This window comes from Populus nigra, chromosome 9 (assembly GCF_951802175.1).
Source record: "Populus nigra chromosome 9, ddPopNigr1.1, whole genome shotgun sequence".
NCBI classification, from domain to species: domain Eukaryota; kingdom Viridiplantae; phylum Streptophyta; class Magnoliopsida; order Malpighiales; family Salicaceae; genus Populus; species Populus nigra.
The window spans coordinates 4,150,197-4,167,173 of record NC_084860.1 but is presented as its reverse complement, the minus strand read 5'-3'; the positions used below and the strand labels follow the sequence as shown (position 1 = coordinate 4,167,173).

The following is a 16,977-nucleotide window of genomic DNA, read 5'->3' as shown; positions in this document are numbered from 1 at the left end:
TTTTAAGTGGGTCTGAATGCAATACCAGACCCAATAGCCTTGGATATTAGTTTAGTTGTAAGGTCGTGTCATAAAAGTGTAATAATTAAATAGATTAATTAAAAATAAAAAAATAAAGAAAAAAAACCAACAAAAAGAAAAAAAACTAATGAAGAAAAAGAAATTTTTTTATTTAACTGGGTTAACCCTTCAAATCAGGTTAACCCGTCAAACCTTTGATTCGTGTTGTGAAAGTTTGATAACTAAATAGAAAAAAAAAAAATTGACGGGTTAACTCAGAATTAATTGGGCTAACCCGTGAAACCAGGTTAACTTGTCAAACCCGAGATATGTGTCATAAAAATCTGATAACTAAATAAAAAGAAATTTAAAATTAACAAACTAAACTAAACGAAAAAAATTAATTAAAAAGAAAAAAAGCAAAAAAAATAAATTCGGGTTAACTTGTCAAACCCGAGATCCGTGTCATAAAAGTCTGATAACAAAATAAACTAAATTAACATTAATAAACTAAATTAAAAAAAAATTATTAAAAGAAAAAAAACAAAAAATAATTGACGGGTTAACCCAGAATTAACCGGGTTAAACCGTGAAACCTGAGATATGTGTCATAAAAGTCCAATAACTAAATAAAAATAAATTTAACATTAGCAAACTAAAATAAATGAAAAAAATTAATTAAAAAGCAAAAAGATAAAAAAATCCGGGTTAACTCGTCAAACCATGTTAACCTGGAATCTGTGTTATGAAAGTCTAATAACTAAATAAAAAAAAGTTAACATTAACAAAAAAAATTAAACAAAAAAATTTATTAAAACAAAAAAAACAAAGAAAGAAGAAAAAAAACTCTAAAGTCATAAAAAAAACAACTAAAAAAAACAGGTCATCTTTTACTGTGGACTGCAGTGTGCAGTCCACAGTAAAAAAAAATGAGCTGTTTTAATTATAATTTAATATAAAATAATTAAACCAAATCAAAACGGTTAAGTGAGTTTCACTTTTTAATATAAAATAATCAAACTAAATTAAAACGGATGGATTAGAACCAGTTATGATATTTTTATATATTTTACATAATTTGAATTTATTATTTTTATAAATAAAAAAAAATAATCACTCTCAGTCTAAAGTCAAGACATTGTGGTATATGAAGTCCGTGGCAGGGTACTATTCTACCACTAGATCACTGGCGCTTGTTGGTATCAACGTGTGGAATAGGTAATTATATATATATATATATATATATATATATATATATATATAATGACACGTCTCTTTCCTAGTTAAACGCAGAAGCAAAAATTTCAAACTAGCAGACAACGTTTTTGACAAAAGCCATTACGACAAAGTTTAACTTTCTATCTCGCTTTATTCTCTTCTATATATATATATATATATATATATATATATATATATATATATATATATATATATATATATATGTGGTGAATTGAAAAAATTAAAAAAATTAAATCATAAAAAAATTAATTAAATTAATTAGAATATTTTTTAAAATTTTAGTTCAGTTGAATTCAATCATAACCCTGAAATTAAAAAACTAAACCAAATAAAAAAAACTTATTAAAAAATTCTATAAAAAAAAAACTTTCAATTTTTAATATAAAATAATTAAACCAAACAAAACCGGTTAATTGGATTTCAGTTTTTAATATAAAATAATTAAATCAAACTAAAACCAGTCAATTGTGTTTCACTTTCTAATATAAAATAATTAAATTAAATTAAAACGGATCGGTTAGAACCGGTTATAATTTTTTTATATGTTTTATAAAATTTGAATTTATTATTTTTATAAATAAAAGAAAATAATCACTCTCAGTCTAAAGTCAAGACATTGTGGTATATGACGTCCGTGGCAGGGTACTATTCTACCACTAGATCACTGGCGCTTGTTGGTATCAACGTGTGGAATAGGTAATTATATATATATATATATATATATATATATAATGACACGTCTATTTCCTAGTCAAACGCAGAAGCAAAAATTTCAAAATAGCAGACAACGTTTTTGACAGAAGTCTTGTACCATTACGACAAAGTTTAACTTTCTATCTCGCTTTATTCTCTTCTATATATATATATATATGGTGAATTGACTAGAGCATGCATAGAAGACTTCTTCTAGTCATGATGGTCAGTGAGGTTTTTGGTTTTAAAATCAACAACTCCATTGAAATTTCTTAAACTTGAAGAATATGCGAAGACAATGCATTTTTAATATGCTAATTATTCCTTGTACAGAAACAAGAAGGGATTCTCCTCTACATTATTGTCCCAATCTATCAAACATTGATAAAGAAAAAATGCAAATCACAACCAAGGCTCCCTCCCCACTGTTTCGTTTTATATGCTCTTGGATCTTGATCCTGCCAACTTCTGCAGCTTCTTCCAATAAGCTTGCCATGGAAAATCTGGCAAATTTTAGTTCGCAAAAAAAACCAACAGACGCCGTAATTCATCAACTGATTGCAGATTCACCTACCCTCCACTATAGTACTGCTCCAAGACAAAGACATAGAAGATGAGTGGTATCGTCTAATTTCATCAAAAGTTGGGTGCGATCCATGGCTAGAACTTCGAGAATAACTCGACCAAAAATCCTTAGACTTCATCTGTTGTAGCAAACATGCATCCATATCCTCACTTTCAATCTCACTAAGCTCATTATTGCCCTCCATGACCTTCACTACTTGCCTCATTGTCGGCCGCACTTTAGAGTCAGGATATGCACACAACAAGCCTAGATGAAGCATTCTTTCTACTTCTCCTTCGTCAAATTGTTCTCTTCTAGCCTTTAGTCGCTCATCCAAGGCAGAAAGTGACTGCCCTTGCATCATCAACTGCCAAACCGATTCTACCAAAGGTGGCTGCCCTTCTTCTATAGGCCTCCTTCCACACATGACCTCCAAAATCAAGACCCCAAGACCGAACACATCGGTTCGAGCTGAGGCTCTTCCACTTCGAACCACCTCAGGTGCCATGTATCCTATGGTTCCAACCACCCGCGTGGTGCTAGGCACTTGACCATGCCCGTGCACTCGAGCCAATCCAAAATCACCTAACCTTCCATTCATATCCTTGTCAAGCAACACGTTGCTGGCCTTAATGTCTCTGTGTAGGACTTGAGAATCCCATCCCTCGTGCAAATACAATAATGCAGAAGCCACATCTTTCAAAATTCTTATTCTCTCTTCACAGCTCAACATTTTACTCTCATCACAATCGAACACCCTCTTCTCCAAACTCCCATTTTCCATGTAGTCATATACCAACATGAAGACTCCTCTTTCTCTCTTGCACCAACCTCTCAACCCCACCAAACTCCTATGCTTCAACCTTCCAAGACTTGAAATTTCAGCTAAAAACTCCCTCATCCCATCATTTTCATGTGAAATGCGCTTCACTGCAATCTCTGTCCCTCCTGGTAAAACACCCTTATAGACCTTTCCATTTCCTCCGATTCCAATAACATTTTCTTCACTGAATCCTTTTGTTGCTGCCTCGATTTCTTGATACCTAATTCGATGTGGCCAGTACTCCAATTCCCAATCCTCCATTTCCTCTCTCTCCCTTGCTTTCCTTTGTCTTCTCTTAAACAAAAACCATATAATTGTAGCAGCAGAAACAACAAGAAGGACCCCTCCCACTGTGGCTCCTGCAATGAACTCTTTAGACCGATAAAATGGATCTTTTGGAAGAACAAACGATGGCAACCCAGTAGTGATTAACCTCTCACTCAACGAAAAATTGGAATTGCTAAAGCTCCATGCCAAAATCTTGTGATTTTCAACAAGTAGTCCGGTTGAAGAAGTGAATCCCACATACATCTCATCCTCAAAAACATCAGATAGATTAAGAGACACATTCAATAAAGGCCTGGTAGGCCTTTTCATGCCGGCCGGAGCCATAGTAACATTAATCATGGAATCTTCATAGTCAATCCAAACTTGGTAGTTTCTACCATTATTTAGATCCTGTTCCTTAAAAGAATTACTATCCTCATCACTGGTGTTCTCATTGCTGCTGCTCCTTGAATTATCTGGCCAGTAGCCTGCATCTGCTGCTTTAATTGATGTAAGTGTATTTACATCTATTCCAACATGATTGTCATTCATATCACTGAATTCTTCATTTGCGAACACATCAAACTCGATGCCAAGCAGATGATCATCTGAACGGTTACCGTTCGTACGATTCAGAAAGCCTAAATATTGAGCTGAAATAGAGCTTTGAATGCTTGTAAAGGGCACAAAAAGAAAAGCCAGGCCATGCCCAGGAAGAACATTCTTGTAAGGGACCATAGCAAAAATAAAAGAAGTGGAAAATGGATACACAGATGAAGAATTTGGAGCTTTGGATGGTATCTTTGTTGGGTACAAAGCACGGCCAATTGAGAAAGATGTTTGATTTGTAAGTGTAAGAATGCGAGATTCAATGATGGCAGAGCCATAGAGGGAAACACTGGAGGAATTGAATCCATTGAAGACAAAGTCAATAGCCGATATGGGTTGCAAAAACAGGATTATAGGAAGTAGAAGCAAGACAAGATCAAGCTTGCTGTTGAATTTCTTCATTTCAATCCAAGAAGCAAGGAGAGAAAGAGAAAGGAAGGTGTTTTTCATGGTAGATTTAAGATTATAACGTCAGACAGAGAAGGTTGTCTGAAACAGGAGGTTAAGGTTGTCCAGAAAGGATAGGAGTCTCTTTCAACTTGCCAAGTCAAACGTTATTGGAATTTGTCCATGAACCTTAACGCCATTGGAATTTTGTGTTTATTACAATATCAAGGTCGATTATCTTCGAAGAAAAAACTTGGTAGGTTCAAACTTATTTCCTTAGATATAAATTTCGGATTAGCCAGCAAGTTGATTTAGAATCTAAACGTATCTAAATTAAAGAAAAAATTAAAAAAACAAATAATTAATATAATAAAAAATTCAGGTTAATTTACTAATCCAGTCAGTTAAAACTTTATCCTAACTTATTGATTTTTTAAAAATAATATTATTTGTTTTTTTAAAAAAAATAGTTTATTTATTTTATTTTATTAACTCATGTAGGCATGTTACACGTTACATGATTTGATAATTAAATACGTTTGGCAATATTCATGTTTCTAATTTATTGTTTTTTTAAAAAAGAAAAGAAAAGAAAAGTTGTTCTTATATTTGAACTTAAAACAATCATAAAAAGTAAACTCATATAACTATTGTCTAATTATAAATATTCATTTAACATCAAGGGTGATTATATATATATATATATATATATATATATATATATATATATATATATAATAACCAAAACTGGGCATGAAGTTCATACAGATCTCATATAAAAAAAAACTAAATAAATAAAAAACACTAGAGAAACTTTTCTAGTTTCTTCTTCTTCTTCTTCTCGTATTAATTATAGTCACAATCAACCTTTAGACCAAAACGATCATACAGCTAGGAGTTAGGTAGCAGAAAAGAACTGGGGTCCAGATACAATGGCAACTTGATATTTTGATTTATTCTTCATATTTTCTAGTTTCTAGTTTCTTCTTCTTCTTCTTCTCGTATTAATTATAGTCACAATTTATTTTAATTTATTCTTTTTAATTTATTCTTCAATAAGTGATGTTGTGGTTAGAGTTTTACTCCACCAAAATATTTGAAACTGCATTTCCTAAATAGCAATACGAATTCTTTTTATGATAATAGAATATAATTTTAAAAAATAATCCACACTACTTGAGTTATTAGGAGTTTAAATTAGTTAAAACTAGCAGTTGGCCCAAATTTATTTTTTTAAGAGAAAAAGTAGATGTTGTCAACAAGTTTTTTAGTAGCAAAAAAAAAATATGAATACAAAATTTAATGTATATAATTGATAAAATTAACCAAGAATTATACGAGATAATAAATATTAAAAAGAATTGTTAAGATCAAATTAAGAATCTAAAAAATTGTTGAAGATTAATATAGAAAATTTCTATCACACAAAACTCTTAAAATTTATTTATTTATTTATATGAGAATAAGTTGTTTTTATATAAAAAGAATTTAATCAAAATAAATTGCTAGTATAATTCCTCATTTTCATATTAATATTTTTTATCTCTTAAACAAATATATTTTATTGTTCTGTGTCATCCATTAATGAAAATCAAAAGCAATCAAAACTTCCATAAAAAAATTAAACGATTTAAAATAAAAATAAAAAGGCAATTTTCTAATTAAAACACCTTTATCTTATTATTATGCTCAATTTTTCTAGAAAGTTTTTATAATAATATTTGTTTTCTAAACAAAATCTTATCATAACCATAAAAATAAGTTTTTATGAAAAAATTAATATTATAATTTTAACAGGATTGTATTAAAAATATAAAAATACTATATTATTCATGTATTGTTGTGCGGAATTCTTTGATATTATTATTAAACCCCGTTTGGCCTAGGGGTCAATTTAGAGCCTCTCAACCTAACTTCTTTTCTAACTTGGGTTTCAAATTAAACCATGTGAGATTTGATCTAACATGATCGGATCAAGTTCGTAGATCAAAAAATGACTCGATTGACCAGGTAAAAACTTGATTTAAATTAGTTAAAAAAACTTCTAAATGCCATCATTTTATTTTTCTAATATTATGACTACAACATTTTAAATTGATCAAGGTTAAGGTAGATTCACCTATCAAACCGGTGACCCAGGTCATAGACCCGATTATGTTTAATAGCTTATTATTTTGAAACTATTTTTTATTTAATTGTATAATAATTAAAAAAAATACATGCAGGAAAGCCACCAAAAAAATTAAAAAAAAAAGGGAATCACGAAGGCCTACAAAAAAAATCTTGAAAATATTATAAAAACAATGTTATATTCTTATTCGAAATTAAGATTATAACATTCTTAATTAATAAAATAATATCCCAAAATGTTTTTAATTGGTTATATATATATATATATATATATATATATATATATATATATATATAAGCTTAAAATAGACTAGATAACTAGGCCTGGATCTAAGTGGGCAAACACACTCATCTCACTAAAAAAACACAAGGTGTGTACAAGACCAAACCTGAGCATCCGGTCTTTTTTTTTTTTTTCTTACAATGAACAGAAATTCATCACTCATTAGTTGCATTCTGATCACCTTAGTTAGTTAAAAAGTTGTCAAGATATCAGGTAATTAGATAAAAAATAAATTATTTTCAATCTATTTTTATAAGAAAATACCTAAGAAACACTAAAAAATTTTCAATTAATCCATATCTAACTTTAAAACAACTTTTAATCTATCATAAATTTGAAAATTCATCATCATCTAAAAAGAAAACCCAATTTCCAATCTATTTTCACTAGTAAGATGAATATATTTTCACTAGTAAGATGAAGGGAAAAACACATCAATTGAACCTCTATTGTCAAATGAAATTTATTGCCACCAATAATGAGTTTTTTTTTTCTTGTTGGAAAATAGTCAATCAACTACTTTCTCTTTTCTCCCCTTTTATTTGACAACTCTTTCTCTTATCTCTTAAGTTTAGGAACCGAAACAGAAATAAAATTAAGTTGTGGGCTAAAACATAAAAAACACAAAAACACATGAATAAAAAACTTTTAGGGACCAAAACTATAAAAAGTGTGCCTCGATAAAGAAAAAAAGAAAAAAAGTTGTATTTTTCTTTAAGATTCAAATTCAGTTCCTAAAGTTTCAATTTTTTTAGCAGTAAGATTAAACAATTTCTCAAAAATAAGATTATAACATTCTTGATTAATAAAATAATATCCCAAAATGTTTTTAATTGGTTATATATATATAAAAGCTTAAAAGAGACTAGATAACTCAGCCTGGGTCTAAGTGGGCCAGCACACCCATCTCACTAAAAAAACACAAGGTGTGTACAAGGCTAACCCCGAGCATCTAGCCTTCTTTTTTTTTCCTTTTTCTTACAATGGACAGAAATTCATCATTCATTAGTTGCATTATGATCACCTTAGTTAGTTGAAAAGTTGTCAAGATATCAGGTAATTAGATAAAAAATAAATTATTTTCAATCTATTTTCATAAGAAAATACCTAAGAAACACTAGAAAATTTTCAATTAATCCATATCTAACTTTAAAACAACTTTTAATCTATCATAAATTTGAAAATTCATCCCGATCTAAAAAGAAAATTCAATTTCCAATCTATTTTCACTAGCAATATGAATCTATTTTTACTCACAAGATGAAGGGAAAAACACATTAATTGAACCTCTATTGTCAAATGAAATTTATTGACACCAATAATGAGTTTTTTTTCTTGTCGGAATATAATCAATCAACTATTTCCTCTTTTCTCCCATTTTATTTGATAACTCTTTCTCTTATCTCTTAAGTTTAGGAACCGAAACAGAAACAAAATGAAGTTGTGGGCTAAAACATAAAAACACAAAAAAAACATGAATAAAAAACAGGAACAAGTCACACAGTTGACCACAGCAGCTAGGCCATCAAGTGCTTGTAAGCTCCTTTTTTGACTCCTCTTCTTGTACACACCAAATCAGAGTTTCATAAAGACTAGAGATAGGAGTATGGCATACACAAAACTGGCCAAAGCTAACCTCTTTTTATTATTATTACTGATAAATGCTACAGTTTTTTTTCTTTTTGTCATTCTAAATAGAGCATTTGCCAATAAAAATAAAAAATTAAGGCCTGAAAATGATGTTTTGTGATTGGCCCATCATTAATTTTGTTATCCATGCACAGTATAGACCGGCCCATCATTAAACTGGGAATAATGAGTTTTATATGGGCTTTAGAGCATCGGGTAACACGTGTCCATTTTAGGCCCATTTAAGAAGAGACAAAAGGACAAGGACAAAAATTTTGTGGGATATGAGTCATATGACAGTCCCAAAAAGGCCCTGTCGACGTCGAGAAAAAGGGTTGCACCAGCCGGGAATCGAACCCGGGTCTGTACCGTGGCAGGGTACTATTCTACCACTAGACCACTGGTGCTTGTTGGTATCAACGTGTGGAATTATTTATTTATTATTAATAAATGCACGCCTATTTGCTAGTCAAACACAGAAGCACAATAGCAGGCAGGTGTTTTTGACAGAAATCTTGTACCATTACGACAAAGTTTAGCTTTATTATATCTCGCTAAAAAAGCAAGACTCCTCCCTGCCCACCACCTACTCACCTAATAATAGTCATTCCTTGCCTAGTGAAATGTGACAAAAAAAAACATGCGTAATGATCATACTAGTGCTTTATTCTCTTCTATATATTTATATATTTATATGGTGAATTGACTAGAGCATGCATATAGTACTTCCAGTCATGATGGTCAGTGAGGTTTTTGGTTTTAAAACCAACAACTCCATTGAAATTTCTTGAACTTGAAGAATGTGCAAAGACAAAGGTGACAAGTTAGCAAAGAGGAAGTGATATTTAAGAAAAAAAAGGTCTGTGGATTTGCTGTATTTATGTACACCAATATGCTAGTTATTCCTTGTACAGAAACAAGAAAGGATTCTCCTCTACATTAGTGTCCCAATTTATCAAACATTAATAAAGAAAAAATGCAAATCAAAATCAAGGCTCCCTCCCCACTGTTTCACTTTTTATGCTCTTGGATCTTGATCCTGCCAACTTCTGCAGCTTCTTCCAAGCTTGCCACGGAAAATCTGGCAAATTTTAGTTCATTAAATTTGCAAAAAAAACCAACAGATACCGTAATTCATCAACTGATTGCAGATTCACCTACCCTCCACTGTAGTATTGCTCCAAGATAAAGACATGGAAGATGAATGGTGTCGTCTAATTTCATCAAAAGTTGGGTGAGATCCATGGCTAGAACTTTGAGAATAACTCGACCAAAAATCCTTAGACTTCATCTGTTGTAGCAAACATGCATCCATATCCTCACTTTCAATCTCACTAAGCTCATTATTGCCCTCCATGACCTTCACTACTTGCCTCATTGTCGGCCGCACTTTAGAGTCAGGATATGCACACAATAAGCCTAGATGAAGAATTCTTTCTACTTCTCCTTCGTCAAATTGTTCTCCTCTAGCCTTTAGTCGCTCATCCAAGGCATTAAGTAACTGCTCTTGCATCATCAACTGCCAAACCGATTCTACCAAAGGTGGCTGCCCTTCTTCTATAGGCCTCCTTCCACACATGACCTCCAAAATCAAGACCCCAAGACCGAACACATCGGTTCGAGCTGAGGCTCTTCCACTTCGAACCACCTCAGGTGCCATGTATCCTATGGTTCCAACCACCCGCGTGGTGCTAGGCACTTGACCATGCCCGTGCACTCGAGCCAATCCAAAATCACCTAACCTTCCATTCATATCCTTGTCAAGCAACACGTTGCTGGCCTTAATGTCTCTGTGTAGGACTTGAGAATCCCATCCCTCGTGCAAATACAATAATGCAGAAGCCACATCTTTCAAAATTCTTACTCTCTCTTCACAGCTCAACATTTTACTCTCATCACAATCGAACACCCTCTTCTCCAAACTCCCATTTTCCATGTAGTCATATACCAACATGAAGACTCCTCTTTCTCTCTTGCACCAACCTCTCAACCCCACCAAACTCCTATGCTTCAACCTTCCAAGACTTGAAATTTCAGCTAAAAACTCCCTCATCCCATCATTTTCATGTGAAATGCGCTTCACTGCAATCTCTGTCCCTCCTGGTAAAACACCCTTATAGACCTTTCCATTTCCTCCGATTCCAATAACATTTTCTTCACTGAATCCTTTTGTTGCTGCCTCGATTTCTTGATACCTAATTCGATGTGGCCAGTACTCCAATTCCCAATCCTCCATTTCCTCTCTCTCCCTTGCTTTCCTTTGTCTTCTCTTAATCAAAAACCATATAATTGTAGCAGCAGAAACAACAAGAAGGACCCCTCCCACTGTGGCTCCTGCAATGAACACTTTAGACCGATAAAATGGATCTTTTGGAAGCACAAAAGATGGCAACCCAGTAGTGATTAACCTCTCACTCAACGAAAAATTGGAATTGCTAAAGCTCCATGCCAAAATCTTGTGACTTTCAACAAGTTGTCCGGTTGAAGAAGTGAATCCCACATACATCTCATCCTCAAAAACATCAGATAGATTAAGAGACACATTCAATAAAGGCCTGGTAGGCCTTTTCATGCCGGCCGGAGCCATAGTAACATTAATCATGGAATCTTCATAGTCAATCCAAACTTGGTAGTTTTTACCATTATTTAGATCCTGTTCCTTAAAAGAATTACTATCCTCATCACTGGTGTTCCCATTACTGCTGCTCCTTGAATTATCAGGCCAATAGCCTGCATCTGCTGCTTTAATTGATGTAAGTGAATTTACATCTATTCCAACATGATTATCATTCATATCACTGAATTCTTCATTTGCGAACACATCAAACTCGATGCCAAGCATATGATTATCTGAACTGTTACCGTTGGTAAAATTCAGAAAGCCTAAATTTTGAGCTGAACTAGAGCCTTGGATGCCTGTAAAGGGCACAAAAAGAAAAACCAGGCCATGCCCAGGAAGAACATTCTTGTAAGGGGCCATAGCAAAAATAAAAGAAGTGGAAAATGGATACACAAATGAAGAATTTGGAGCTTTGGTTGGTATCTTTGTTGGGTACAAAGCACGGCCAATTTGGAAAGATGTTTGATTTGTAAGTGTAAGAATGCGAGATTCAATGATGGCAGAGCCATAGAGTGAAACACTAGAGGAATTGAATCCATTGAGGACAAAATCAATAGCCGATGTGGGTTGCAAAAACAGGATTATAGGAAGTAAAAGCGAGACAAGATCAAGCATGCTGTTGAATTTCTTCATTTCAATCCAAGAAGCCAGAAGAGAAAGAGAAAGGAAGGAGTGTTTTTCATGGTAGATTATAACTTCAGGCAGATAAGCTGGTCTGAAACAGGAGGTTAAGGTCGTAGAGAAAGGATAAGAGTCTCTCTCAACCAACTTGCCAAGTCAAACGTTTAGCAGCAGGATATAATGTTTGTGAATTTGTCCATGAACCTTGTCAGCATTACACAATTGGAATTCTGTATTTATTATAATATCAAGGTCGATTATCTTCAAAGAAAATACTAAATCACTGTTAGGTTCAAACTTATTTCTTTAGATATAAATTTCGGATTAACCTAGGAATTGATTTAGGATATAAACCTATTTAAATTAAAGAAAAAATTAAAAAAATAGTTAATATAGTTAAAAATTTAGATTAATTTACTGATCCAGTCAAAACTTTATCCTAACTCATTAATTTTTTTTAAAAATAATATTTATATTTTTTTAAAAATATTTTTATACTTATTTTATCTTTCCTTGTCCAAAATTTACAACTATCTCCCCCCTCCTCACTGTTTATATATATATATATATATCGAGAAATCTTAATCAAGTTATAAAAGGGTAGGCATGTTACACGTTACATGATTTAATAATCAAATACGTTTGGCAATATTCATATTACTAATTTATTGTTTTTTTTTTAAGTTAATAACTAATATAATTAATAATATAAATTATATCTTGAGACCTCACCTAACAATTTAAGTTTTTCAGTTGAATTAGTTCTTTAATATGATATCAGAGCCTTGATGACCAAGAGTTACGAGTTCGAATATCACCATCTCATCTATTAATAAAAATTAAATAAAATGTAATATGAGCATGTGCAAGTTTCAAATCCAAATAACTTTCACTTACGAGAATATGTTAGGAAATAATATAAATTATATCTTGAGATCTCACCTAACAATTTAAACTTTTGACTTGAATTGATTTTTTCACAGTCTAATTATAAATATTCGTTTAATATTAAAGCTGATTTTATATATATATATATATAAATTAATTTAATAACCAAAACTGGTCATGAAGTTAATATAGATCTCATATTTTTTTAAAAAAAAAACTAAATAAATAAAAAACACTAGAGAAACTTCATTTTGAAGATTTTTGAGGCAAGTTCAGACTTTTCTAGTTTCTTCTTCTTCTTCTCGTATTAATTATAGTCACCACCAACCTCTAAACCAAGACGATCATAGAGTTAGGTAGCAGAAAAGAATTGGGGTCCAGATACAGTGGCAACTTGATATTTTTTAAGAGAAATTCAAACTGTATAGTTAATTCTTGAAGGGTCAAAGAAGGTTCGTTCAGTTTCACGAATATCCAAAAGGAAAAGAAGAGTTACAATCACTAGCATTAGAAAAATGTCCAGATATATAAAAGAAAGGGACAGGAAAGTGAACTTAGCGGCTGCCACCTGTTTGTGAAAAATCCAATGACGAAAAGACGACCAAGTTTGTTTGACTATCAACCATCGAGGCTGCGAGCCTCGTTGACAAGTAAGGTGGTATTTGGCATCCTGATGATGTTTATTTTTTAACGTAATTTTTTAAATATATTAATATAATATTTTTATTTTTTAAAATTTATTTTTAATATTAATATATTAAAAAAATTCAAAAACTTTTAACTAAACAAGTTACCATGCTGATGCGGAGTATTTGTCTTTTTATTTTAAATCAATATTTTTTTTTATTTTTTTAGATGATTTTGATATGTTGATATCAAAAATAATTTTTAAAAAATAAAAAATATTATCTTAATATATTTTTTAAATAAAAAATATTTTAAAAAACAACCGCAAATACGCCCGAAGCTCCATCTTATTGAGCATAAAAACTAGAATGGCCCAAAAACTAAATATAAATATTATTATTTCTCTTAACAAACCAAAAAAAAAATTATGGATTTTTTCAAAACTATGAGATCATGTAATAGCAACATTGATTGTTTTATTAATTTATTTTTTTAGAATAAATATATTTTAAAGCATAGCCATATCCATTTCACAAGGGTTTTTTGGCATATGTTCTAAAGGCAAATATATGTTAACAGCAATGAATAAAAGGTTTCGGCTTTCATAATTACTGGAGATATAATTAACCGCTTAATTACGAAAGAGACTTTTATTATATTTATGTTAATGTATACCTTAAAAGACAGTCTAGAGAAATCAAACCTACTAGTATCTTAGAGAGATACAAAGTTTATTTCCTTCCTGAAAAGTCTTCATTTATATCTGATTCCACAGCTAGATTTTCCAAAAAAAAAAAAAAACTTTATTTTACAAACGAAGAAAGCAATTTGAGCTTAAAATATTGCATGGGATGTAATTCTTGTATATATCATGTGATCACTTGCCTTTCATTGCTATCGGGAGTGATTATTTTCGATTCGGTTTTGTTTTTATCAGAAAAAAATAACTAAATCAAAATTATTTTTTAAAAAAACATCAAAATCAGTTTAAATTGACCAGTTTCATTCGTTTCGGTTCGATTCGGTTTTCTAGGACAAAAACTGGTTCAGACCGGTTTGACTTCGTTTTTTTTCAGGTTTGACTCAGTTTTTTTTGTTTAGGTTCGGTTCGGTTTTTTCAGTTTCAGACTTGTAAAACCGAAATCGAACCGGTCAATTTTTTCAAAATTTTAATCGGTTACGGTTCAGTTTTTTCAGTTATTATTTTTCAATTTTCTCAATTTAATTAGTTTTTTAATTTTTTAACTCACCCCTAATTGCCATAACCTTACTCCACAAATACCATGATAATTAAAGCAATCATGGGAGCAATTTTAAGCAATTAATCATGAGAGGGAGGAGCAATAATTCCAAGTGGTTCACATCTCATAATCAGATACCTAAACTTATGATGGTATGGAGCTGATCAGGCCTAAATTATGATTTGCTTTAATTATGTGTGATCCTGTTGTGTGTTGGTGGCTTTGTGACTTTTGTATTTGAAATATCATTTTGAAGGTATAAAAAGGATGGATATAATTACAGCCTGTCAATTTTTTTTGTTTTTCAAAATAAAACATTTGACAAAAACAAAATTCGCGAACTAGAATAATTAATTAGAAAAAAAAAACAATTTATTTTTGTTATTTGAGGAGCTCATCCTTTTAAAATCATGAATTTCAAATAGATTGCGTGACTCTTAGCAGTATAATCTAATAAAATTAAATGCTATCAATATTAGTGCAACCCATAAAAAAATTCTGAAATATTGCACTATTAAAAGTAACGCAACTTTTGGAATTTTCTTAACTCATTTGTATAAAAAATTTGATACAAATGAGTCTTCAATTAAGTTAAGAAATCAAAATTAAATATAAAATTAATAAAATTAAGAGAAATAGTAGCTTCTCGTCCTAATTTAAAGGCCTTACTGATATTAATTAGTTACAACGAGCATACCTATTATAAAACTGAAACTATATAGTCTCTAGAAAAATTTGAATTCAAATTGATAATTTGATCAAAATTTATATTTATATAATTTTTTATTAACATAGGTGTATAGGCCAGGTTGCGCGCACCTCAACTAATCTCACAGGCCCTGAAGTTAACATATATGTAAGTTTCCAGCGGTCCTGAGGTTTGTGAGTCTCGAACTGGTAATCTCTAAAAAATAAATTCAGAGTTTAACCAATTGAGCTACAACCTTTATATAGTTAAATTTATATTTATTTTGGTTACACATGGTGTTTGACATGAACAGGATTTTTTTGGGATTTTACCTGCCATCTAGTACAAGAAAAATATACCTGTTGAATTGTGATACTCCTAGCGTGGTTGCTTTAACTTTTTTGTGGCGTAATTAATTGTGATATATTTCTAAATTATTTTTATTAATTGCTCGATCTAGTTTATAAATTATATTCTACAACTGACCTGTTTTCAAAAAATAACTTAAGCATGTCACCAATAGCTTTTCTGATCAAAGCATTTTATATATAATATTCAGAATACCATTACATGTCATTCTCCACAGAAAATCTGGAATCAACACGCACTAATCAATCATAAGCTTCGTCATCAATGACATAATAAGCTTTTAATTTAGTATTATCGGATTTACAAATTTCTAAACAACATTAGACTTCCAAAATCACCATAGGGCATCTCAACATACATACATATATATATATACATACATACATATATATATACATACATATATATATATATACATACATACATATATATACATACATACATACATATATATATATATATATATATATATATATATATATATATTGAAGGTTCCCCGTCCACCACGGCAACTAATCTTGTGAATATGTTAGTGGATGATAAGGACATTAAGATAAATATATGATTTTGCTCACACGGAGATGACAATCTATCTCATTAGGGTTGAAATTTAATAGGAACGAGGTTTAAGTATAGTTTTTAGACCCGGCCCGGTTTAACGTTCTGGTTTCAGGTTTTGACCGGATCACTAGGTCGTCTGGGTCAATTATTAAAAAAAATTAAAACGATGTTGTTTTAGTAAAAAATAAAACAAAAATCAACGGATTGCAACCAAGTTTTTGACCGAGTCTTGTCGGGTCAACCCGACAGTCAGCAGGGTCACACCTGGTTTTTTTCTCCCTGTTTTTTCTTCAATCTGGCCTGGTTTCAGTCCCGGATCAGCCGGGTTCCGGGTCGACCCGCCAGGCCAGGCCAGGTCCCAGATCGATCTGCTGGATCAGATTTCAAATCTATTCTAGGATGATATAGTTCTTAATCAAGACATAAGCAGATTACAATATTGATTAGTTAAGATTCTAAACACGATAACCCGTGCGTAAAACCAATAAACCTAAGAAAATAATGTATAAATTCTTTTGTGTTGACCTTGTAATTTATTAAATCCACTTATGTACTTTAACTTTGGACATGATGATCTTGACATTTTCAGTTTTTAGACATATGTAGTTCCTACATGTACATTACATGTCTTCCACATGTACATATCTAAGTGAATAACAGGATCACGAATAATTACTAATCAAACGAGGTAGGTGGTGAAACTTTAATCCTTCGAAGGTTTATTGCTGATTTTTTAA

At 31.3% G+C, this 16,977-nt stretch overlaps 2 protein-coding genes and 1 non-coding gene across 3 annotated transcripts; all 3 read right to left on the bottom strand.

Moving 5' to 3' along the window:
* Positions 1 to 2,210: 2,210 nt before the first annotated feature.
* LOC133703018 (L-type lectin-domain containing receptor kinase VII.1-like) lies at positions 2,211 to 4,921 on the bottom strand. Its single transcript, XM_062127404.1, has one exon. The coding sequence runs from the start codon at positions 4,644 to 4,646 to the stop codon at positions 2,499 to 2,501; it is 2,148 nt and encodes a 715-aa protein (XP_061983388.1). The 5' UTR covers positions 4,647 to 4,921; the 3' UTR covers positions 2,211 to 2,498.
* A 4,040-nt stretch (positions 4,922 to 8,961) lies between these two features.
* TRNAG-GCC (transfer RNA glycine (anticodon GCC)) lies at positions 8,962 to 9,032 on the bottom strand. The gene has a single exon. It is a non-coding gene; the product is annotated as a tRNA-Gly (tRNA).
* Positions 9,033 to 9,469: 437 nt separating this feature from the next.
* LOC133702877 (L-type lectin-domain containing receptor kinase VII.1-like) lies at positions 9,470 to 12,050 on the bottom strand. Its single transcript, XM_062127201.1, has 2 exons — positions 9,787 to 12,050; positions 9,470 to 9,706 (listed from the first exon to the last, which is right to left on the bottom strand). Exons 1-2 carry the CDS (start codon positions 11,876 to 11,878, stop codon positions 9,615 to 9,617), a joined length of 2,184 nt encoding a protein of 727 aa, XP_061983185.1. The 5' UTR covers positions 11,879 to 12,050; the 3' UTR covers positions 9,470 to 9,614.
* Between the last annotated feature and the right edge of the window lie 4,927 nt (positions 12,051 to 16,977).

Excerpts from the sequence above, each read along its gene's own strand:
- LOC133703018 (XM_062127404.1), bottom strand. The coding sequence starts at position 4,646 with ATGAAAAACACCTTCCTTTCTCTTTCTCTCCTTGCTTCTTGGATTGAA.
- LOC133702877 (XM_062127201.1), bottom strand. The coding sequence starts at position 11,878 with ATGAAGAAATTCAACAGCATGCTTGATCTTGTCTCGCTTTTACTTCCT. Across the intron at positions 9,707-9,786 it reads GAGCAATACTACAGTGGAGG|ATTTTCCGTGGCAAGCTTGG; the intron begins GTAGGTGAATCT and ends AAAATTTGCCAG.